Source organism: Triturus cristatus, chromosome 3_1 (genome assembly GCF_964204655.1).
Source record: "Triturus cristatus chromosome 3_1, aTriCri1.1, whole genome shotgun sequence".
In the NCBI taxonomy this organism is placed as follows: Eukaryota; Metazoa; Chordata; class Amphibia; order Caudata; family Salamandridae; genus Triturus; species Triturus cristatus.
In genome coordinates, this window is record NC_140583.1 from 708,948,979 (window position 1) to 708,974,775 (window position 25,797).

At 54.1% G+C, this 25,797-nt stretch overlaps 1 protein-coding gene across 25 annotated transcripts in view; it reads right to left on the minus strand.

The window, feature by feature from the left end:
* Positions 1 to 25,797, minus strand: part of PPP6R3 (protein phosphatase 6 regulatory subunit 3) — a 1,519,855-nt gene that overhangs the window by 201,037 nt on the left and 1,293,021 nt on the right. For all 25 annotated transcript variants that reach the window (XR_014978878.1, XR_014978880.1, XR_014978879.1 and 22 more), the window contains one exon: positions 14,514 to 14,611. Coding sequence is in view for 20 of the 25 variants with exons in the window: in XM_085644788.1 (XP_085500914.1) it covers positions 14,514 to 14,611 (98 nt within the window). In the remaining 5 variants the exon portion in view is untranslated. The remainder of the gene's footprint in view (positions 1 to 14,513; positions 14,612 to 25,797) is intronic.

Genomic DNA, 25,797 nt, shown 5'->3' on the forward strand with positions numbered 1-25,797 from the left:
CACTGAGGCATTACAAAAGGAACAAGAGGGAACGTGTGAGTAATGCCTTTATGAAAGCGTGACACTACAGGGGACTTGAAAAGAGAGGGCTGATCTGTAAGCCGTAAGAAGGCAGAGAGAGCAGCAAGATAACCTTTCAAGGTGCCCAGGGCAGAGCCCTGCCGGGCCAAAGAAAGAAGAAAGAGGAGAACCTCAGAAAGAGGGGCGGAAAGGGGATCCACAGCCTTTGCTGTGCACCATGCCACAAATTTGTTCCACCGGCAGGCGTATACCGTCTTCGCGGAGGGACGACTGGCTGCCACAATGATATCACAGACTTCAGGAGGCAAGTCAAATGGCATCAACTGCCGCCGCTCAATATCCACGCATGGAGGTGGAGGCTGGACAGGTTCGGGTGGAGGACTGTCCCCTGCTGCTGCGACAGAAGATCCTCCCGAAGGGGCAGACGTATCGGAGGATCGGTCAACATACTGAGAAGCTCGAGATACCAGTACCTTCGTGCCCAATCCGGAGCCACCAAGATGACTTGGGCCCGGTCGCGCTTGATCTTCTTCAGCACTCTGGGCAGAAGTGGTATAGGCGGAAAGGCGTACAACAGACCGCAACTCCACTCGCGACGAAAAGCGTCGCCGAGCGAGTGCCGCATTGGAAATTCCAACGCGCAGAACTGCTGACATTGCGCGTTCTCGTCGGTGGCGAATAGATCTAACCAAGGCTCTCCCCACTGCTGAAAGAGACCTTGCGCCACCTCGGAGTTCAGACGCCATTCGTGATCCATCATGCACCGGCGGCTGAGTTCGTCTGCTCTGGCGTTCAGAGAGCCCGCCAGATGTTGAACCACCAGGGTGATGCCCTGGTGTTCCAGCCATGTCCAGAGGCGCAGAGCCTCCTGACAAAGGGTCCACGACCCCACCCCGCCCTGTTTGTTGCAATACCACATGGCGGTGGTGTTGTCCGTGAACACCTGCACGACACATCCCCGGACAGAGGTAAGGAAGGCTTTCAGTGCAAGTCGGATCGCTCTCAGCTCCAACAAGTTGATGTGGAGGCGAGACTCCGCCGGAGACCAGAGGCCTCTGATCTACGCCTCTCCCATATGGCCACCCCATCCCAGGAGGGACGCATCCGTCACTACGACATGCTCCAGTAGGGGTAGGGAGAGGCTCTTGCCCGTGACCCAATCGCGGTCCGTGAGCCACCACTGCAACTGCTGTGCAGTGCCCTCCGAGATCAAGACATGGTCGGATAGGTTGCCGTGATGCTGGGCCCACTGAAACTTCAGGTCCCACTGCAGAGCCCGCATGCGCCGCCTGGCGTGGTGCACTAGTAGGATGCAGGAGGCCATCAGCCTCAGAAGCCGCAACACTAGCCTGACCGAAACCCAGGATAGAGGCCGAAAGATGAGAATCAGGGCCTGTATATCCCGGACCCGCTGTTCCGGTTGATGAACCCGGAACTGCGCCGAATCGAAAACTGCTCCGATGAAAAGGAGCTTCTGAGAGGGGCTCAGGTGTGACTTCGGCACGTTGATGGAAAACCCCAGCAAATGCAGGAGATCCGCCATAGTCTGGAGGTAGGAGACGACTGCCTGTGGCGAGCCCGCCTTTAACAACCAGTCGTCGAGATAGGGGAAGACTGGAACCCCTGATCTGCGCAGATGAGCTGCGACCACCGCCATCACTTTCGTGAACACCCGAGGGGCACTGGTAAGGCCGAAGGGGAGCACGGTGAACTGAAAGTGCTCCTGACCCACCGTGAACCGCAGGTAACGCCGGTGGGCCGGCAGGACGGGAATGTGGAAATATGCGTCCTGCAAGTCCAACGCTACCATCCAGTCTCCAGGGTCGAGGGCAGCTAGAACCTGAGCCAAAGTTAACATTTTGAACCGTTCCTTCCGGAGGAAGGCATTGACGTTCCGGAGGTCCAAGATAGGGCGTAGGCCCCCTTTGCCCTTCTTGGGAACCAGAAAGTAGTGGGAATAACAACCACGACCTACTTCTGGGCTCGGAACGCGCTCGACGGCCCCCTTGGCCAAGAGGGCTGAAATTTCCTCTTGGAGAAGATTCAAATGATCCCCCGAGATACGGTGGTGCTGCGGTGCCATGGCTGGAGGGGTCGTCTCGAAGGGGAGGGAGTAGCCCCTTCGGACGATTTGCAGCACCCACCTGTCCGATGTGATGGACCGCCAGTGGAGCAGGTGATGGCGAACTCTGCCGCCCACTGGCGTGGAATGGGCCTGAAAGCTCGGACTAGGGAGGCTTTGAGGCGGATGCTGCCGGGGTGTATGTGGACTGACCGCGTCGTCCTCCAGCACCGCCTCGGCGGAAACCACGTCCGCGACCGCGTGCAGGTTGGTTCTGCGGCCGGTGGCTAGGCGGACGTGAGGAGGTGCCCCTTCCTTGGCCACGAAAGGAGCGAAAGTTTGTGGCCGCGGGGCCGAGAGGCCCAAGGACGTGGCCATAGCCCAGGAGTCCTTGAAGCGAGCCAGCGCACTGTCCGCTTTCTCACCAAAAAGGCGAGCGCCATCAAAAGGCATATCCATGAGGGTGCTCTGGACATCCCCTGAAAAAAGACGTGGACCGCAGCCAGGCGTGATGTCGAAGCGCCACCGTGGTAGAAATCGCCCTACCCAGCGAGTCCGTAGTGTCAAGCCCACATCGGATTGCATGGCGCGCCGCATCTCTCCCATCGGTCAGGGCCGAGGAAAGCCGCGCCCGGACCTCCTCCGGGCACAGTGGCAGCACATCCTCCACCGCATCCCACAGAGAGTGGGAATAACGGTCCAAGAGACAGGCGGTGTTCAAAGACCGCAGGCCCAAACTGAGCGAAGAGAACAGCTTCTTACCAAACTGTTCCAGTCTCTTGGAATCCCGGTCCGGAGGAGCGGTCGGTAAGGAGGATTGGGAGGTAGAGGCCTGGATAACCAGACTCTCGGGAGTGGGGTGTTGGGACAGAAAACTGGGGTCGCCCGGAGCAGGGCGGTGGCGCCTGGCAACGTTCCTATCCACAGGAGGGACTGTGGAGGGCTTGGACCAGGTGCCCTGCAGAACGTCAGTGAGGGCCTCATTGAATGGCAGCAGAGGCTCAGTGGAGCATGCGGCAGACTGAAGCACCTCAGTGAGGATGTTAGTCCTCACAGCCACGGCAGGCAGCTCAAGCCCAAGGGCTTCGGCCGCCTTGCACAGCACCACATAAAAAGCTGCACCCTCCTCCGAAGCCACAGTCGGAGGGGAGATGAATCCAGTGTCTGGTGAGGTATCCAACCCACTGGCCTCCCCCAGTTCATCTGCCCAGTCCTGTGCCAGTTGGCTCTGAAGGGCCATAGGGTCATCAGACCCCTCCCAGTCGCCCCCGTCATCCGATTCCTGGTAAACAGGAGGAATGATGGGAGCCGGTCGATAGACAATATGTGTCTCTAGCGGCGTCGGATGCGGCGTCGGGACCGGACAGGGGATGAACCGGGGATCGACGTCGACCGGAGCCGGAGGTGGTATCGGTGCCGGCAGAGGAGGCGTAACGAGGTCGACCGGCATCGACGGGGGCCCAGGCTCGGGCCCCTCGGGGACCTGCGGCGTAGAGGCCGGAGCCTCCAACGGCACCGGGGCCGCCGGCATGCGAGGTCGCCCGGTCGAGTCCGCGGGGCCCGAAGGAACGCCAGCGGGCGTCGACGGCGGGGCCAGGCTCCTCATGGCCGAGAGGAAGGCACTGACCTCCGCCGGCGTCGCGTCAGTCCCAGGGACCGTCGGGTATGGGGACTTGCACGGCTCCTGCGGAGCCGCGGGGGTGGAACCACCCGGACCCTCGGCCGAGTCGCACGACCGGCGAGGGGAGTCCGAAGAGCGGTGTCGCTTTTTGGACTTCTTGGAGTGCCTCAACTTACCCGAAGACTTCGAGCCAGACGAGTGACGATGGCGAGTGCGGCTCCGTGACCGATCCTTGGACCTCCTCCTGGACCGGGATCGAGAGCGACGCGGAGCCGAGTGGCGAAGCTCGAGAAGCTTGCGGGACCGCTCCCGCCTAGCTTTCGAGATCAGGGCCATACAATCGGAGCATGACGCCGCGTCGTGGTCGAGGCCCAAGCAGTACAGGCACCGGCGGTGATGATCGGTCACCGACATCAGTCGGTGACAGTCGTCGCAGGCCTTGAAACCAGGCATCCTACCGGCACCAGAGTCGAGAATTGACCAAAAAGAGTCACAAAAAGTTAGTCAAAAATTGACTAAAGGGGTAGCTCTCCCGGATCTGCGCTTACTGGCGCGGAAAAAAGAAGAACTGACGTCAGCGCGCGAGGGCGGCGTCTAAGTACTCCGACGACGTCATTCTGGCGCACGACGACGGACGCGGAGCCGCAGACGACGCCTAGCGACGCGCAAGGGGTATTGCTGACGAAAAATCTTCCGGATCCAGTCTGACGCCTGGGGATATTCTAAGGTGAGGAATCTAACTAACGTGTTTCTTTCAGATAGTGATGGCGCGCGAAACAGACCTCCCTATTTATGTTGATATACATGTCGGCGGGGGCGCTGGAGCTCACGCTACCTGCCGTCAGACTCCTGTTGGCACGTTGATTGTATATTGTGACTGCCACGCGTTCTCTTACAAGAAAGCGAAAGGACGGTAGCACGAACACAAAGGTGCCGCCAGCGCTGTGCTCTCCTTGTCAGGTTTATTCTTCATTCCTGTACGAAGCTTGCATGTGTTAACCTGCCATTCAGACGTGTGCTTTGACTTAACCTCCGTGAAAGCGTAGGATTAGATAAGCGACCTCGGTAAAAGCCTACAGCAGAGACACTGTGGTGATGTGGAAACAACTTTTAACACAACCTCAGGTTTAGAAAGACTAATTAAAACAAGGAAGAAGTCCCTAAATGGAATAATAACAGCCCAGCAGCGTAACTAAACAGAAGTTGGTCGGTGCTGTTTCTGTAAAACTGAAGTGATGTTTCGCCTCGCGAGCCAAGCATAAGAAAGATAAGAAGAGCAATGCAACGTTAAACAAATGGCGAGCAGCAGGACATATTAAACGCCAATAGGCGGAGTTTCACTCACCATACAGATAACTAAGTCTCGGAGCGACAGCGCATGCGCTGCCTAGGCGAGACCTAAAAAACGTAACAGTATAAAAAAAATTGGCACCCTGCCTTTAAGAATTCCAAGAACCTGGACACCGTGCCTTTAAGACCGCCAGGAGCACCCTGCTCCCATTATGCACCACAGGTCACAGCTAGGTCAGTTCTTTTTTTTTACAGTGTACAAACCTAAATGAACCGTGGCAGGAAATGCAGAACTAATACTATACTGTCTATACTCGTTCGGGGAGGAGGGAGGGCTGTTTATGACTTTGAGGAGTACTTCCCTGCGGACGAGTAGCAGTACAAGTACATCGAATATAACATTTTAAGGATGAAATTACCCAGATTTCTTAAAGCGGCTTGCCCAAACTGAGCATCGCCTGTGTGTCAGTCTAAACAGTAATGGCGAGTGAAAGTGTGTACTGATCGCCACGTGGCTGCTTTACAAATCTCTGCAATAGGTACGTTTCTGAGGAGAGCCGTGGTAGAGGCTTTTCCTCCAGTAGAATGGGCCTTAGGTTTGCCCGGGAGGACTTTGTTGGCCAGTTGGTAACATAAAGATATACAAGACACAATCCACCTAGAGATAGATCTTTTGGAAGCCGTAGAACCACTATTTATGGAACCATAGTTTATAAACAGTCGGTCTGATTTTCTCAAGTCCTTTGTTTTGTCCAGGTAGAACTTCAGAACCCTCAATGTCTAGAGAATGAAGGGACTTCTCAGGAGGAGTTGAGGGATTGGGAAAAAATGTGGGTAGAGTGATGATCTGATTGATATGGAAATACGAAACCACCTTAGAGTGGTGTTAAGAACCCATCCGAGTTTTCTGCCTGTTTGCATGAAAAACAGTATAAGGCTCTTTACAACAAAAAGGCTGGATCTCGCTAAACCTGCGTGCAGAGGTGATGGCGACTAGGAAAGCAGCTTTCCATGACAAGTGCTGTAGAAAAGCCTTGTGAATAGGCTCAAAAGAATCACCCGTCAATTTAGCCAGAACTATGTTAAGCTCCCAAGGTGGAGATGGAGACCTAATCATTGGGTTTTCATCCCCTCAAGAAAATCTTTAACTACAGGGATCTGGAAAAAGGAAACCTGTGTTGGAGACTTTCTGTAGTGATAGCTGCTAAAAGAACTGTAGGCCAGAATTGGCCAAATGTAGCAAATACGGCAAGATCACCTGCTCTTGCCCCCGAACTGGATCATGACCATTGCTCATGCACCATAAGTAAAATCGCTTCCACTTGAAATCGTACGATTTCCTGGTGGAAGGTCTCTTGGCTTCCTTGAGAATGTTCATACATTCCGAAGGCAAGTCTAAATGTCTGTACTGAAGGACTTCAGGAGCCATGCCATCAATCTCAGGGATGAGAGATTGGGATGAAACACCTTCCCCTCGTTCTTGATCAGCAAGTCTGGGTGGCAATGTAACCTCCGGTGTGGAACCTTTGAAAGCTGAAGAAGGTCTGGGTACCACCACTGACGAGGCCACTCCGGAGCTATCAGGATCATTCTGGTGTTGGTCCTGTAGAATTTGTTGATCGCTGCAGCAATCAACGGAATTGGAGGAAAGACGTATTGCAATGTCTGAGACCATTTTATCAAAAAGGGCATTGCCCTGTGAACCTGGTTGGTAGAACCTGGATGTGAAGACTGGTCATTTGGCGTTTGCCGCGTCTGCAAACAGATCGATGTCTGGCACTCCCCATTGCTGGAAGATGTCCTGCGTGACCTCGTTGTTGAGCCCCCAGTCATGCGCTTCGCTGAAGTCCCAGCTTAGGGCATCTGCTTGGACGTTTAGAGTTCCTGGAAGGTGAATGGCCACTATGCTTAGATTTCTTGTGAGAAGCCATTTCCAGATGGTCTGCACTGCCAGAGAGAGAGAGGTCTCGACCTGGTGCCCCCCTGTTTGTTCAAATAATACATTGTTGTGGTGTTGTCTGAGAAGGGAAGTGACTTGAGAGCTAGATGCACAGCTCTCAGCTCCAGCAGGTTGATGTGATATCCATGTTCTGCCTCTGACCAAAGGCCTTGCACTTGGAGAGGACCCATTTGAGCCCCCCAGCCCTGAAGGGAAGCATCCGTGACGAGTGTCTGAGCAGGAGTATCCTGGTGAAATGGAACTCCTTTCAGGAGGTGGGAACGCTTCATCCACCATCTGATGGAATCCTTGGCCGATTGGGGGAGACACATGTGGTCTTCCCAGAGACCCGATGTCTGCATCCACTGGTCCTCCAGAGATTGTTGCTGAGGACGCATGTTCAATCTGGCGTTCGGTACGATGAAGATGCATAACGACATTGAACCCAGAAGCGATGAAACTTGTCTGGCTGTGGGATATTTAGAGATGAGAAGATTGTGACATTTTTCTCTGAGGATAACCTCTCCCCCGAAGGGACACGCTTGCTTTTACGGTATCCAATGAAGCACCCAGGTAGAGGATCTGCTGGGTCAGATTTAAGATCGACTTTCTGAAATTGACCTGTAGGCCCAATTTGCCCAGTAGCTGGAGACAGTATGATGGATGACAAGCATAGAGGGTGACGAGCTCTTCAGGAGCCAGTCGTTCAGATAAAGGTAAATGAACATCCTTTGTTTGCGAAAAAAAGTGGCCACCACTGCCACGCATTTCAAAAAAGTTCAGGGGGCTGATTTTAGCCTTAACGGGAGAACCCTGAATTGGAAATGCTGGTGAGCCACTTGAAATCGCAGAAACGTTTGATATTTCTTGGACACCGGAACATGGAAGTAGGTGTCCTGCAGATCTATAGCACACATCCAGTCCTCTTGATCAAGATGAGGAAAGATTTGATGCAGAGCTAACATCCGAAATTTCTCTTTGCGGATGAATTTGTTCAGCAACCTCAGGTAGAGTATTGGTCTGTATTCTCTGGTGGGACCTCTTTTCTGTTCCAGAAAATAAAGGGAATAGATCCCTTGTCCTCAATGTTGAACCGGAACAGTTTCTATGGCATTTTTTCACAGAAGACTGTTCACCTCCTCCTGCAACAAGAGGTGATTTTGAAGGAATTAGCCTCGTGGAGGAATTGGTGGAGGTGGGGATTCGAATCTGAGCAAATAGCCATTCTGCACAATATTCAGAACCCACTTGTCCTTTGTGATTGTCTTCCATTCTGCCAGGTGAAACGAGATACTTCCTCCCACCCGAGTGGCTAACGGGCATGGAGGAAGCCATCGCTCATTGTTTTGCTGGTGGCTTTGATGTGGACGCCGGCTGTCTTGTAGGTCCTCTTCTTCTACCTGGTCTTCTCTGGTGGTAGTGTGACCTGAGCTGATGTTGCTGTTGGGTGGACCACTGAGGGGTTTGAACCCTCTGATGGAAAGACCGCCGGTCGTAGGGATGGAACCTTCTTCGGAATTCCTTCCGCTTCTCCAACCCAACGGCCTTAACCGTATCCAGTTCTGTCTTCATTTTGGACATCTCATCATCCCCGTGCGATCCGAACAGCGAAGAGCCATTAAATGGAAGATTCACAATCCTCCGTTGTGCGTCCGGTTTAAGGCCCATGAGACACAACTAGGCTGAGCGTCTCTAACAGATACCGTGGTAATAGCGGTGTGCAGCTAGATCGGATGAGTCTGCCGCTGCACTAATCACCTGGTTTGCTACCAAGCCACCTTCCTGCAGGATTTCCTGGAAGCCTTGTTGATCTTCCTTTGGCAGCTTCTCAGTGACTCGTGACAAGGAGTCCCAGAGCGATCCGTCATACCTCCCCAAGAGTGCGGAAGCGCTGGCCACCTTCATCACTGCGGTAGAAGTGTTGCACATTCTCTTGCCCAGAGAATCCAATTTCTTACTGTCCTTCTCTGGGGAAACTAAAAGAGAGGTCGTAGCAGAATGTGCCTGCCTGGCAGCTGCCACAATGACAGAGTCCGGGGGAGGGTCCGATACTAGGAAAAGTGGATCCTGATCTGGTGCTTTGTATTTCTTGGAAATATGGGAGGGTACTGAACCCACTGTTGCAGGAGTAAGGAAAGTCTGCATTGCTGGTTCCAAAATACCTGAGACTAAGGGTAAAAAAGGTCTCACCAAGGACCTGATGCAATGTTTAAAAAATGACAGATGTATAGACTGTCGGAGCGGACATACAAAAGTTCAGCTTGGTGGCACCTCTGCATAAGACCTCATTAAAAGTTCCTATGCCGTCAATTGGGGAAACTCTGGATGGTGGTGTTGCAGACAGAGTCAGTGAAAAGTCTCTTATAGAAGACCTTGTGGAAGTGGACCAAGATGGTGACCTCCGTCTCTTCCTTCTTGGGGTAGGAGAATGACGAGATTGTGATCACTCCCGAGATCGTTAGCATCGGACTGATGGTAACCTAGCCCTTCTCTGGGTCCAACTTCTCGTGGAGGCAGTAGGAGGAGGTCCACCAGAGACTCTGGAGGGAGAGTATCTTCTGGAGAAATCCGAGCCTGGACTTCTACGACAGGTTGCAGCACCTGAAACCTTCCAGTGTCGTATGCTTTCTAGCCATCTTGGAGAAAGATTGACAGGAGGAGTCTTTTCACCCTGAACCGGGGATCCTTTCGGTTTAACCTGGATTATATTAATGCCAGGGGATGAAGAGGCTTTCCTCGACTTCGAATGCATCCTCAACATCGATCTGGGTCTTTCAGGCACTTCTTCTGAACCTACCACAGGTTCTTTGTCTCTCGACGTCTAACGATGTCTCGCCGACGACACAGATTGTACCGTTTTCGGCGTTGACCGCCCCTGCGGCAAGATGCTTAACGACTCTCGCCTCCGCGAAGAAGTCCTCGATGTCAGTCCCTTCGACGTCGGCCGTCCTCGAGCCGGGAGTGCGTCTTCGACGTCGACCATCTATGGTCTTTCTTCGACGCCGACTTCTTTGGCGGCGAGGGTAAGAAAGTGGCTCTGTATATACTGCACCAAAGTAAGGTTCAGTGTGCACAGAGTCCACAGAGGCTTGGCAGAGGTTAAAGTTAGATATAACCTTACTCTCTAAAGTGGTAGCTTGGTCGAGCAGTAAGGCAGTATCAGAGGACAGTGTAAAGCATTTGTTGTACACAGCCAATGGTCTCACACACTCAAGAACTGACCCTCTAGGCCAATTGTTTTGTATATAAAAATATATAGTTTTATTTTAGAACCAACAATAGGTATCAAAATACTTTCTCAGAATGAAATGCTCTAGTTGAGTACTTTCAATTAGCAATATAGTTTCAAATGCAATAGTTACAATTGTTGCAATAGGCAACACAATTCAAACACAATTAAAACATTGAGCTCAATGGGAATTTTTAAGTAAATGCAATTTCAATTACTATGCGTATGATTTTCTTACTCAGGGTTGGATCCCGTATTCAGCCCTGGTGCATTTCCTGTAAACAGTTGAAAGAAATCGTTTTTGTTACGGAGGCGATTTTTAAGGAATATTTGTATGTTTCATGAATCGACACTTAGAAAAATTTCTGGCAAAGACCAGGCAATGTTATCCTATGGAGGAAAATCATGTTATTGGTAAGTACAGTTGTAATTACTTTTCAGGGTCAGTGCTGGGCACCAAGATCCAGCACCGGGATCTCTCCTAATAACGGGTGAGTAATTTTGTTTATCGGCTGATTTTTAGTGAATATTTTAAAGTTTCAAACCTCTACACTTGGAAGAATTTCCCAGTGAAACCAGTCAATGTTACCCTATGGAGAAAACGTAGGTTATTGGCTTTCAGGTAAGTACTCGACTGGCAGAGTTAAGGTTCTGGGCATAGACTCAGGGGTCTCCCAGGGTCAGGTGGGTACAGTTGGTACACCTCAGCGGCACAGGGGCAGCCGAGTGCAGAGAGAGTTAGGCCCAATGTTAGCCTACGGCGTGCAGGGGGCCCTTGGTTGGTGGCAGCTAGCAGGCAGGCCACGCGGCTGTGGGAGCTGGGCTCCTGGTCACTTACACAGGGCAAGTGTGGAAGTAGAATAGGATAGATGTTGCACTTCCAGGGGCACTCGGGCAGCTGGGTGCAGGGTGCTTTTGAGCAGTCGGGCGCTCAATGGATTTCAATTGAGAAGCTACCAGATGAACAAAGGCTGCAAGCTCGGGGACGGAGATTCTTCATGTGCGACCACCGCTTCGTGAGGTAAGTTGGGAAGCTGTAGGTTAGGTAGGCACCCAGGAGTTGGGCACAGGGGGCTACAGGGCGCAAGGTGCAGGGGTGCCTTTTGGCATCGGGAAATCTTACCCTCTGCTGGTCGCGGTTGGAGGGGTCCCTGGTTCTGAGGCCGCAGGCGTCGTCAGGAGCGTCGAGGAGGGTCCTTGGGTGCTGGATTCTTGGTCGCCGGGGGGACGCCCTTTTGGTCTTTGTCCACTCAGGCACATGCCGGGCTCGGCGGGTGAAGAGTGTGCAGGAGTCGCGGTTCCTGGCTGGCACCAGGGGTTTGTTACTTGCTTTGAGCAGAACCACTGCTTGTGGGAGTCCCAGTCTTTTAGAGGAGCAAGGCAGTCAGGTCCTCTGGGGTTTTCAAGGTTGCTGACCACTGGAGATGCCGGCATTTTAGCAGGAGCAGGTTCGAGGGTCAACAGGCTTGTAGGGCTTGGGCCAAGTCAGTTGGTGTCGTCCTCTTGTTAGCAGCTGCACGGCAGGTCTTCTTGTTCTTTCTTGTTTCGGATTTGGGATCTGAGGAAGGAAGGTTCAGGGTGCCCCCAAATACTAAATTTAGGGGCGTTACAGGTAGGTAGAGGTCAGGGACCAATGGGTCCCTTCCCTGGGGTGGGTACACCCCCTAGCCTGCCACTCTCCAGTGGGAGGGGGGCAGGAGCCTAGTCCTGATTGGGTAGGGCTCCCCATCCTCAAGATGGCGAGAGCCCGTAGTTGTGCTTCACCTCGGCTCCCCTACCTGAGGGGTGGGGTTGGCAGAGGCTGGCACAACCTCTTTCCTCACTTTGGTTTTCCAGACTATCTTCCCGCCAGAGTGGGGGTCAGAACCGGTGGGGGCCAGTTGCTGAGTACAGCAAGTGGCCTGGAGAAGCTCACAAAGGTGGCATGCCGTTGAAGCTTCCCCTGCCCATCCTGGGGCAGGAGACCTAGCACCTCACCCAGGATGTGCATTGTTGCAGACCCACGAGAGAGGATGGCTCTCTACCCAGGGGTCCAGCAACATGTTTGCTGGGTGGCAGCCTCTCAGTCAGGATGCTGGTTGTTGGTTAGGTTCAGGGGGCATCTCTTAGATGCCCTCTGTTGTGCATCTTACATTAAATCCCACACTGGCATCAGTGTGGGTTTAATGTGCTGAGAAGTTTGATACCAAACTTCTCAGTCTTCAGTGTAGCCATCATGGTGCTGTGGAGTTCGTGATGACGACCTCCCAGCAGCATATACTCTTAATGGCAGCACTGCACTTACCGCGTCCAGGAATGGACCTGGGTACTGTAGGGGTACAGGGCTCATGCACCCGTACCCACACCACTGGCATAGTGCCCCCAGCTAGAGGGGTGACTGAGGTATGCCAGGGCAGTGTGTTTTTGGGCATGGCACACAGGGATGTGTGCCATGTCTACTGTTTTTTTCTGCACCAAGACACTCAGCCTGCAAAGGCAGTGTTTGCGCGTCAGGGTACAGGGCCTCTATGGGTGGCACAATAAGTGATGCAGCCCTTAGGGACCTTCTCTGGTCACAGTGCCCTGGGTACCTATGGTACCATTTACCAGGGGCTGACGTGTCCAGAGATGTCAATTGGGTTTAGGCCTCAATGCAGTTTTAGGCAAGGAACACAGGCCCTGGGCACCTGATTGGCAGAAGCCCAGGGCACACTCAAAGTACATCAGCAATTCAGCAAAAAGTGGGGGCATACCATGCAAGAAAGATGGCACTCTCTCACAGCGAGCGCCTTTGACGGCGATGGAGATTTTGATGCTGTCTGTTGATAGGCTTGCGGCAGAGTCTTCGCTGCCGAACGTATGGACGCCGACCTTGGTGAAGGAGGCAGAGATATAGACGACAGGTGTCTCGATGTCGACGGGTGCTTTGCAGACGACTGAGTCCTAGGTCTCTCGTGACCAGCATACTTCGAGCCCGAAGTAGCATGCCTCGACGGCTACTTACTTCTTGGCGACGGAGGCTCTTGCCGTCTCGACGGCAATCTGTCCCTCGACGGTGACGAGTGCCTTGCCTGCTTTCTCGACGGCAAACATTCAGGGATCTGTTTTGACGCTGGAAAAGCAGATTGACACAGTTTTCTGCGTTCTTGAGAGGAGGGTTCTTTGAGAGCAGGAGTGCTCCCAAGGCCACTTTTGGAATGACCCTTTCCTCTCTCCAGCAAGGCAGAAAGTTGTATCTTTTCTCTGTCACAGAGAGTTTTCTAGGAGAAATGCTGGCTGTAATCACATTTCTCAGGATTGTGTGAAGCTGGTAAACACGATGCACACGGAGTGTGGGTCCGGTTTTGCCATCTTCTTCCCACAGGAAGGTCATTTATTGAATAAAGCTGGCATTTCTGACAGGAAAAAGTAGTTTGTCAGAATATCATTGAGAACAGCTACCAGCAGTCAAAAATGTCAAATGTAGGGAGAAAAAACAAATTTCTGACTAGACATAGCCAAAAAGAGACGAGCTCCAAGATCCTCACAGAAGGAGCCGGAAAACAGAACGGACCTAACAGTCACCTGTGGTTCATGATGGAAGCAGGGTGCTACAGGAGGGCTTAAAGCCACGGCGTCCAGGTTCCAGTTTTTTTTATACTGTAAAGTTTTTCTTCTATGCAGCCTGTGAGCTAATTGCCTGCTATTAGTTGCCTTTTTTTCTGAAAATAAAGGGCTGTGTTGGAAAATTATTACAGCGTATGTTCTCTGTTGCAGTGTTTATATTAGAGATTATTTTCTCATTCTAATAAACCCATGTAATTGTGGCATATTAGCCTATTTGAAGTACATTAGGCTGCGTATTTATTATGTATACATGTATGTTTTGGAAGTACTCTGTACTTGTTTGTCTAAACATACACATGTATATGTTTTGTTATATATGCTCCGGGATCCCACAAGTGGGCGGGGATTATTCAGTGCTTATGACTATTGAGTATCCCCTGGAAGAGAAGTAAGAATTCTCCAAACGGTTTACATAAGTGTCAGCAATTGCGAAAATGGTGGTGAAAATACCACAGAATATGACCACAGAGGGAGTGAGTTGTAGATGCTACCTACAAGGTAAGTGTGGGGAGGAGGGCCTGAATAGAGGATGAATTACATGCACACAACGGATCTTTATTTGCTTAATCTCATATTATGCACATGAAAAACTGTTTCTCCCAACCTAGACATCACAGGATTACAGCTAACAAACCTTTCTGTACACTGTGGGGGGCGGCCAGATCTAAAACTGAACTTTGGATTCATAAAAACAAACAAGCCACCATGATCATGTTACAGATTATTGCCGGCACTCTAAGTTTAACAGCATGATTTAAGTACCTACCTTCAGGTATAGTAGCTAAAGTTGCACTAAGAGGATCCACAGGTTCCGTGCTAGTTTCCATTTCCACTGGAGAATTACTTCTTGCAGATTCTTTTGAACTATAAAAAAAAACAGTTGACATTTTTAGACATTCTGAAGACAATCATGTAGTCTCAATGTAAACCTGCAAACCAGTCATAGAAGCATGAAGGTCAGAGTTCTGTTTCTCTAGCTAATATAAATTAAATACATGCACTAGACTTCGAGAAAGCAAGTATATACAAAGTAAGTAATTGCACTGGTATTTAGGTTTAGTCTGAAATTCTATAGGTGAGCAGATTCGGACTGCTGTTAATATACGGTAGACTACTGAACCCAATTGGGCAGACTGTGCACCTTTGCATATTCAAGAACTGTATTTTAGAGTGAATTTTAGATGCTTTGTTTATATACGTCTTCAAGTTGGGCAGTGAGGATTTTCTAGCAAGACACTAAAACAATGCAAAGGTTCTTGCACGCCACAACTCATCAGCAGCAAAAGAAGCGTGACCTTACAGGCACAGTGGTGTCATAAAACACACACACACACAAAAATATGCCAGCACCTCCAAGACAGATTTATGGGGTGCCTAACAACCCAAAATACAATTACTTCATTTGTGACACATTGGTTTATATCCTTCTCATTGGTCCAATGAATAAATATATATGTTAAAGTGCGAAAAATATGAAATGAGCCTTTCTGCACACTGCACTGGTTCACAAAAGTTATGTTGGTACATGCACCACACTGGTTGGTATAAAGGAACACTGGTTTGAGTAATCTGTATGCTGGTTGATGCATAGGTAAGCTAATTGAAGCGCGACTACTCACCTGTAAGGGTCTCAAGTTGCTGGGAGGTGGGGAGGGTCGCAGGTTCCAGTCCATCAATGAGGGGGTTTGTCAAAGAGCCATGTTTTGAGGTTTCTTGTGAAGATGGGGAGCGATGTTGTCTGTCTCAGGTGGAGCGGAAGGTCGTTCCAGGCTCTGGCCGCGCAGAAGGAGCGGCCTCCCGATCTGGTCTTTCTGGTGCGGGGGACCACGGCGTAGAAGAGCTGGGCTGATCGTAGGGTCCTTTGGGGTGAGTGGAATTTGAGTCGGCTGTTCAGGTATGCTGGTCCAGTGTCGTGGAGGGCCTTGTGAGCGTGGGTTAGCATCTTGAAGGTGACTCTAGCTTCGATGGGGATCCAGTGGAGTGTGCGCAGGTGCTGGGAGATGTGGCAGTGTCTTGGCAGGTTGAGGACGAGTCTTGCATACATTATTTTGTGTGACAAAGCATACTGATTAAGGTGGGAGGTTTATGTTCTCAATGAACAAGTTTATAACATTCAGTAACGCGTTATCTGGTAGAGACTATCTAGCCGCAGATTCCTTACCTTAGAATTATCCCAAGACGTCGGAATGGATCCAAGAAATTTTCCATGAGCAGTGTCCCTACTAGCCAGTAGGTGGCGCTGTTCGACTACACGTGGCATCGTCTACATTGTCTCTGCTGGTTAATCAGAAGTTGCTAGTTGCCCTTAGGGTTCACACCTCTTAGTGAGTGCAGAGAGAAGTGTTTCCTTATTTTGTCATTATGAATAGATTTAAATTTTTTGATGGAACTGTGTTTGAGCTTGGTTAGAATGTGCTTGTTTGTAAGTCTGGCCTGTTGATGAGCTGCGCGTCAGGTGGCTAACAAGGCATCCCGAGTGCACATCAAATGCGGAGTCTGCATCCTATGGCATAGACCCAGTGGGTACCCTCTTGAATAGCACTATCATTGTAGGGGTTACTTCGGTTTCTGACTCTGTAGTCCGTTTAGGTGCGCCATGTCTCCGGCAGCCATGTGTGTGACGGCGTTGGTTACTAAACGATCGCCCATTTACACCACATGCGCGTGCTCTGCCCAGTCGCTACCAGCTAACAAGCATTGGCATAGCCAATAGATCTCGCCTTTGGGACCTTAAAAGTATTTAGTTATGCAACACAATTTCCTTACTGCAACATTAACTGTTGCATGGCTAAACACTTATAGGTCCCATAGGCGAGATTTATTGGCTATGCCAATGCTTGTTTTTCTATTCTGGTCAGTCACTCGCAACTAGACATAACATGACACAGCTGCAATACTGAAAGTATTATGCTTTAACATTGCTAGCGAAGGGGGAGGAGCCTAGCGCGTGACCAAGATGGCTGCGTGAGCTTTGAGCTCCCGAGACCCTCGCGCCCTCCGTCAACTATCCTGTTCTTCATCCTGTTTCTTATGCACGGTATCCTGCAGATGAGTCATCGCGGGGGCGATTGACGCTGCCCGGGCTAAAATCGCCCGCCGGGGACCGGAGTTGTGGTCGACGGCAGATTGCGGCCTACCTCCGAGGGATGCCAGGAGCTCGCGTTGGCAAGATGCCCGGCCACTAATTGAACAACAGCGGGCCTGTGGGGTGTGAACGGGCGGATGGAGACCGCCACACTTTCGCTTTCACTTTCTCGCCTTTTGTAGGCTCCGTCCTGAGAGTGCTTCCTGCGGATCCACGGACATCTGGAGGACTTGTGCCCGACCCTGTTCGTTGAGTGACGGTCCGGCCTGTCCCATATAGCTGGGTGAGGGACGTTTCTCCGTAATTGCCTACATCGAGTCTGCAATGTCGGCCAAAGCAGAGGCTGACAAGCCGAAATTCAAGGCTACCAGGCGGGGAAGCTATACCCAATCCAACAATATGGATCGATATGCCCAGCAGAAGGGGTCGCCTGGTGGATCGGGACAGTCGCTGGAAGTACAGAAAGCTGACTCGTCCCCGGCCTCGGAGCTGTCGTTGCAGGATGTCATGGGGGCTATTGAGGGGATGCAAACATCGATCGGGCGACAGTTTGATGCCTTGGCACAAAAAGTGGACACGATTTTGGTCGATGTTAACTTGATACGCGCGGATTTGGGCAAAACCAATGAGCGGGTCAAGTCTCTGGACCTCAAGACTACTGGCCTTGCGGATGATGTTTTGGGACTGCAGGCGGAGGTCGAGAAGCTGCGGACTGTTAGTGACCTATCCGCCCGTCGACTGGAGGAATTTGAAGGTCGGGCCAGGCGCAACAATGTGCGCATTACTGGAGTACCGGAATCCTCGGAAGAGCGCTCAGTGGACCTACTCGTTGAAGACTTGGTGGTGAACCATCTTGCGCCTAAGGGACTTGGAAAGTTTTTTGCCGTAGAACGGGCTCACAGGGTCCCTGGCGGGAGGCCTAAGGCGGGAGCTCCCCCGAGACAGATTGTCGCCCGGATCTTCCATTTTCGAGATCGGGACGCTATCCTGCAAGCGTCGCGGGTGACGGGCCCGGTCCCTTTTCAGAACGCCTCTGTGAGCTTCTATCCTGACTTCACCCAGATGGTGCAGAAACAAAGGCAGTGTTTCCTGGGGGTTAAGAGACGCCTTAGGGAGATGGACTTGAAGTACGCTATGCTTTTCCCTGCCAGACTACGTGTGGTGTATGATGATCGGACTTTCTTCTTCGACTCGCCTGAAATGGCCGGAGATTGGTTGGACGCTCTGCCACGGAGACGGACCGGCGGGGACTGTGTCACGGGAGTGGACAGTGGCCGGGCTGAGCAGGAGTGATGCCCCGGGTGTTTTGATTATGCCCCGGACAATGACTTGTGGCTAAATGCAGTAATGGGGGGGTGGCGGAGGGCCGTTCGGAGCTCTTTCCTCCCTCGGGGTTCTTTTTGTAGATTTGTTTTTGATAGGGCGACAGGCACACTGCAAGTTGGGGGGGCTTTGTAAGCTGACGCAGGGGTGCAGGGAGGGGGGGAGGATTTGGGATGTTGGGGTGGTTGTTGGGGGGGTTTTTCTTGCAAGGCGTAGTAATGGTTGTCAGGATGGTTTGGTGGTGGCTTTTCGGGGGGGGGTGGAGGTCTCTTGGTGTTTGGGGATGGGGGGTAGGGGCCTAAATATTATTAGCTGGAATGTTAATGGCTTGGGTGATCGTATTAAGCGGGGGATCGTCTTACAATTCCTGAAGCGGACCTCGCCTGATGTTGCCCTATTGCAGGAGACACATCTTATAGGGAATATGTGTTATGCACTTAATAGAAAGGGTTACAAATTCATTGCCCACTCTGGCTTTTCATCGGGCTCCAGGGGGGCGGGCATACTTGTTCGAGCCTCACTGCCACTCGAGGTTGATTCCACCATTGTTGACGATAGGGGGCGGTTCGTAGCTGTGGCGGGGAGATGGGAGGGTAGAACGTTGGTATTGGTTTCTGTGTACGTTCCTCCGGCCCTGCAGGCCTCCACGTTTGCGGATCTGGGCAGGGCCTTGTTGGAACTCCCTGAGGGGCTGCTAGTGGTGGGGGGAGATTTCAATGCTGTTGGTTCTGGGCTGCTCGATAGGCACCCGCCCAGGGATACCGGGGGGGCTCAGAAGTGGCTTCCTGACTTCATAGACACTTTTGGTTTGGTGGACTGCTGGAGACTCCGGCACCCCACCCAGAGTCAGTATACCTTTCACTCCGGGGCGCATGGTAGTCTCTCCCGGATTTATTACTTGCTCACCCTGGCTGCGCATGCCTCGCTAGTTTCTGAGGCTAGGCATATGGCACGTGGCATCTCTGACCACTCGCCGGTGTGGGTCCGTTTCGACATTGGCCGGGTAGGAGGGGGTAGGGTGGCTCCTATTAACCCCTGGTACTTCCGTGACCCCAAGACGCGCAGGGCATTGCTGAAGGCAGTTGATCACTATTTTCAGGATAATCAGGATTCGGTTGATTCAGCGGTGTCTCTGTGGGAGGCGTTTAAGACCGTGTTGAGAGGGGAGGCCCTCTCATTGGTGGTGGCCGCCAAGCGACGGAAAGATGCCGAGGTGATACAGATTGAGGATGAGATCGCGGCTCTAGAGGTAACCCTGAAGGAGGAGGTTACAGCGGACACTCTACATAATCTGAGTTTGAAGCAATCGGAGTACAGGGATCTGGCGGAGAATGCTGCCAAGACCCTTAGCAGGGAGCAGCAGGGCCGTCTGTATGATGTTGGGGATAAGGCCGGGAAACTGCTAGCTTGGTTGGACAAAAAAGAGCGGGTCAATAGAGTGGTGCCGGAGTTAACGATGGAGGAGGGAGAGGTTGTTACTGACCCCGAAGGTATAGTCCAGCGTTTCTCGGATTATTTCCGCGTAGTATACACCTCGGTTTCAGACAGGCCGACTGCGGACTCGTGTGACCTTTTGCGTGATATTGCTCTGCCCTGCCTTTCTGACGTAGATAGGGACGACCTAGATGGTGATATAACGGTTGATGAAGTAGCGGGTGCTATTCGGGCGTTGAACTCGGGTAAGGCCTCCGGTCCGAATGGTTTGCCTATTGAATTGTACAAGCTTTGTCCGGATACGGTCGCTCCTCACCTGCGCGCCATGTTCGTGGAGGCGCGGGTGAATGGGTCTCTGCCGCTTGATCAACGACTGGCAACCATAGTGGTGATCCATAAGGACGGTAAGCCTCGGGACAAGTGTAGTTCCTATCGGCCGATATCGCTTCTTAATGCCGAGCCGAAAATCCTCGCTAAGATCCTGGCGAACCGCTTGGTCCGGGTGCTTGAGGATTTGATCCACCCGGACCAATCGGGCTTCATTCCGCATCGTAACACTGCATTAAACCTTAGGCGTCGGGGGCGTGGCCAAGATGGCGGGGTGAGCGGACGCTTCCTCCCGTAGCTCCTCCGGCCCGGCCAAGCTAAAGCCTTTTTGTTATGCTTTTCTCCCCCCGCTGAGGCTCGGCGCGGGAGAGGAGCGTGGCGGAACATCAGGGGCACACATTGGTGCTGTTTTGGTCCGGATCGCCCCGGGGGAACCCCCCCAAAAGTTCGTCTGAGATCAGGGGACGACGGCGGTGAGCCCGAGGGGCGGAGCGTATTGGAGAGCTGTCCGGGCGCCTCGGTTGGGCCTGGTGCTGAAAGCTGCGGTCTGGAGGGGATCTGGCCCGCCGCTCGACGGTGACTGAAGGAGCCTGGCGGGAAGGGGCCCGACGGTGTGGAGGGCTTGGGACGGGTGCCCCGGCACTCGGACTGGTGACGGCGACACCTGGCACTGCGGAGGCCCTGACCCCTAGCCGAGGTACGGCGGACTCCTTGTTGGGGCCGGATCATCTGGCCCCCTGTGCGTGACTAACGGGGGCCGGTGGTGGAACTTATTTCACGGCGGGGCACCTCGGAGGCCCCGGGGGTGTCGCCGGGCCTAGTCGGTGTGGCTTGCTCCGCCCGGCCGCCATTTTGTCCCCGAAGGAGCAGTGGTGGCGACCTCCGCTGAGCCCTGGATGCTGGCTGCACACGACCTCCCGATATTGCTGTCTTGACTACCGGAGGGATGAGCTGTTGGGACCCCCTCGCTGCGGCCCCCTTGGTTGTCTCACGCTAGCTCTTGCGGCTGACGGTGACCGGGCTCGGCCGCCATTTTGTCACCTGTGACGCAGCGACCTCACTTGTGGGGGATCCCCCGGCCCGAGTGCTTGCCGGCGGCTGAGCATCTCTGGGGCGCCTGGATCGGGGCCCGACTGCGGAGCTGACGATGGCTGGGAAAGGAGGCCCGAAGAAAGGGGACCGTACTCTGCCGGACATGCTTGGCAGGGCCCAGCACTTGCGGGACAGGACACAGCCCTCGCCGGGGCCCTCCCGGGCTCCGGCGGATGTGACTGGAGGGGAGCCACCCGTCACGAGGGCCTTCATGGAGGAACTGTTTAGCTCCCTCAGGGAGGACTTCCAGACACTGAAGCGGGAGGTGGCCAGCGAGGTCCGAGAAGTGCGCAGAGAGGTGGAGGGCCTAGGTGAGCGTGTGGAGGCGGTGGAGACGGAGGGCCAACAGCGAGCGGAGGAGATAGTCCACCTCCAGCAGGACGTTCTTCGCCTCCGGGAACAGTGTGTGGAGCTCCAGGCCCACTCTGAGGACCTCGAGAACAGATCTCGGAGGAACAACATCCGAGTGCGTGGCGTGCCGACTGCGGATGAGGGGTCCGATCTGGGGGGCTATCTGCGGGCCCTGTTCCGAGAAATCCTGGGGGAGGCCGCGGACTTTCCCATCAGCATCGACAGGGCGCATAGGGTTGGCCGCCAGCGCCAGCCATCGGCACCCCCACCGGACATTCTGGCCTTCCTGCCCGACTTTCCACTAAAGGAGCGTATCATGGCTGAAGCCCGCAGGAAACAGCCCCTGACCTTTCGGGATCGGCCGGTGGCGCTGTACCAGGACCTCTCTGCCATCACTCTACAGAAACGCAGGTCCTTTAGGATTGCCACTGACTTTTTGCGCGAGCATGAGACGCCGTACTCTTGGGGTCACCCCTTCCGCTTGATTTTTCGGTGGAACGGGGTATTGCATCAGCTACGCTCCTTGCAAGACATTTGTGGTGTCCTGGGGCTCACGGCAGCGGAGGAAGAGGGAGCTACGCCGTCGTGGAGGTCCTCGGAGGGACGGAATCGGCGGAGGTCATCGAGGCGGCGCTCAGCGACCAGTGCAGGGCGCCCGGACTCCCCTACCATTAGGGCGGACATGGCAGACGCCCTGAGGGCGGCGGCCGGGGACTCGATCGGCTCCTCTAGCGTGGCCTTGACGGCCTAACATACACTCCGGGGGGAGATGTCTTTAGCTTCTTAACATGCTTGGCACGGGGCGGGGGGGTTGGGGGGGAGCGGGCGGAGGTGAGTGGCTGGACGTCCACTTTGCTATTTTCTACGGACTTGCCCGTTTTGGGGCTTGACTGAGACTATGGGGTGTTTGAGTTTGGGGATGGCTAGTTGCCAAGGTTGTGTTTTGGGTGGGGGAGGGGGTTGTTTTGGGGTTGGGAAGGTCCCGTCCGATGTTGTCTTTGCCCGCTTTGTCTTGGCTTGTCCCGCGCTGCGGCCCCGCGCGCCCCACCCGCTGATTCCCTACCCATTGCATGGCGCTCCCGATCCCTGCGAGGAATGCCGGGCCTAAAGGTAGTGACCCTTAATGTTCAGGGTCTGAATAACCCGGTGAAGCGCAGGGCGATCCTGTCGTTGCTGGAGGGGACGCAGGCGGACATTTGCCTTTTGCAGGAGACACACTTATTGCCCCGAGACTGCCACAGGATGCGCTCTGCTAAGTTCCCCACCCAGTTCTTTTCCTCGGCAGCGAACAAGACGGCAGGGGTAGCCATTCTCCTAGCGAGCTCCTTTCGGGGGGAGGTGTTGCATAAGTGTGCTGAACAGAAGGGGAGGCTCCTTGCGTATCGCATGAGCCTGGGAGGCATAGCATTTACGGTTGACTCCGTTTATAGCCCAAACGAGCACCAGGAGCGCTTCCTAGACTCCGCGCTGGTGGATGTCACTGCTTCCCCGGACCGACACGTTATCTTGGGCGGAGACCTCAACATTGTCTTTGACTCTGGGATGGACAGATCGGCGCAGCGCTTCCCGCAGACGGGGGAACTGTCCCAGGCTGGGAAGGCCCGAATTGCGGACATGGACTTGCATGATCTCTGGCGCTCCCTGCACCCCACGGATAGGGACTACTCTTTCTTCTCGCACGCACACCGCACTTACTCACGGCTGGACTACCTCCTGGTGAGTGGACCGATGCGTGCCGCTGCCACGGCGGCGGACATCGGGGTCCTGACCCTGTCTGACCACTCTCCAGTTATCGGCGTTTTCCAGTGGCCGGCGGCCTCCCCCTCTCGGGGGGTGTGGCGCCTCCGGGACACACTTCTACACAAAAAATCGGTGGTGCAACGCATCGGGGAGGTCATACAGGACTATCTCACTCACAATAGCAACACTGACACCTCGCAGGCGACACAGTGGGCGGCATTGAAGGCCGTCCTACGGGGGGAATTCATCTCTATCTCTGCAGCCGAGAATAAGGAGCGACAACTGAAGAGGGATGAGTTGACGGCTCAAGTTCGGGAGCTTGAGCAGGTCCACCGCCGTACGGGAGCGCCGAGGGTCTGGAGGCAGTTGAAGGCAGCGAGGAAGCTCCTCTCGGCTCTGGATCTTGATAGGGCGGAGTACGCCGCCTTACGTTTGAAACATGCCTACTACACTGGGGGGGACAGATGTGGCAAGCTCCTAGCACACCGGCTCCGGGTCGCGCAACAGCGCAGCGTCGTGAAAGAATTGGTGGGCGCGGACGGGGGGGTTGTCTCCGGGGACGCGGAAGTAGCGGAGTCTTTCCGCGGCTTCTACGAGGCGCTGTATGCTGAGGAGCCCTCCCCGCCACGGGAGACCGATAGCTATTTGGAGTCGGTGACCCTCCCGGTACTGGACCCGGCTCAGGCTGACCACCTGGAGCGGGACATCCATGTGGAGGAAGTGATTTCAGCTATTGCGCGGCTGAAACATGGCAAGGCCCCGGGCCCGGACGGGTTCACGTCGCTATTCTACAAGACTTTTTGCACGGCCGTGGCCCCTGTCCTTACGCGGCTGTTTAACTCTTTCTCCGCACCGGGAGCCATCCCTCCGGATCTCCTGAGGGCGACGGTCGCGGTAATCCCGAAGCCTGGGAAGGACCGGGCCCTTTGCGGCTCATACCGGCCCATCTCTCTCCTAAATGTCGACCTCAAGTTGTACACGGGGATTCTCGCAGCCAGGCTGGGTCCACACCTCCCCGACCTGGTGGAGGCGGACCAGGCTGGTTTTGTGCCCGGTAGACAGACGGTTGACAACACCAAGAGGGTGACACATGTTCTGGAGAAGGCCTCAAGGATCTCGGGGGAGCGGATGTTGTTGTCCGTTGATGCAGAGAAGGCCTTCGACAGAGTTCACTGGCCGTATCTTGAGCGGGTCCTTAAGAAACTGGGAATCGGCGATAAGTTCCGCACCATGGTATTTAATTGCTATAAGCATCCTTCAGCGTCGGTGCGGGTAAACGGGTGTAGCTCTGGTAGCTTTGCCATCGAGCGCGGCACGCGGCAGGGCTGCCCTCTCTCGCCGCTCCTGTTTGCCCTCTACATGGAGCCGTTTGCTCAGAGGATTCGTGACAATCCGGATGCTGTCGGGGTCCGGATGGGCCAGTACGTCCACACCGTCAGTCTCTATGCGGACGATGTCCTGCTGACTTTGGACGACCCTAGGAGGTCGCTGCCTACTTGCCTCCGAGAGTTGGACGCCTTCGCGGGGGTGGCCGGCTTCAAAATGAATATGAGCAAGTCGATGGCACTGGACGTGTCCCTGGCTGCGGAAACCAGGAGGGATCTTCAACGGCTCTTCCCCATGCAGTGGTCCTCGTCCACGGTGCCGTATCTGGGGATTCTGCTGGCGCCTACACTGTCGGAGATGGTTACGGCCAATTATGCCTCCCTCAGCAGGAAGATCAAGGACGAGCTTGGCCGCTGGAACAAGGGCCTGCTGTCCTGGCTGGGGCGAATCGCGGCGGTCAAAATGACGGTGCTGCCCCAGATACTATATCTTTTCCGGGCCCTTCCACTCCAACCCCCGGTGGGCTGGATACGACAAATGCAGGCTGACATCTCCCGCTTTGTCTGGCAGGGCCGCAGGCCACGCATGAAGAGGGTCCTCTCCACGCTTGCTCCGGAAGCGGGGGGTCTCGGCATTCCGGACCTCCGTAAGTACTTTCAGGCGGCACAGCTCCGCTATCTGGTGGAGTGGAGCAGGTGGGAGTCCGACAAACATTGGCTCTTCCAAGACCAGGCAGTGGCGGGCCGCACCTTACAAGAGGTTCCATTCCTGCGCCGCGCGCACCGCCCCGCTAATCTTTACGCTTCCTTTGTTACGCGGGTCCCCCTGCGTGTGTGGGACGCGGTCTGTGAGGCCCGGGGCCTTACCACCTTCCCTTCGCCGCTCACGCCCATTGCGGGCAACCCGGACTTCTCCCCTGGGATGGAGCCGGGGGTTTTCTCCCACTGGGTGCAGGCGGGCTGCAGGGCACTCTTCCAGATCTATGGCCCGGAAGGAGTGGTTCCTTTTCAGCAACTCCGCCAGGAGTTCGGCCTGACGGAGCTGGACAGATTGCGCTACATGCAAGTTCGGCATTGGGCCCTCCAGCCTCAGGTGCGTGCCGCCGCTGCCCGTCCAATTACACCGTATGAGCGGTGGTTGGCTACTCGGACCTCCGACGCTAAACTGATCACTGATCTGTACAAACACCTACAACCCCCGCCGTTTCACTACTACAATCCGGGGAGGGAGCGTTGGCACAGGGAATTGGGTAGGACACTCAGCCACAAGGAATGGGACAAAATTGCGTATCGGGCGCGGCACTCTGCATACCACACGGGCCTTACGGAAACCTTCACTAAAGTGTCCACATACTGGTACTACACCCCGGAGA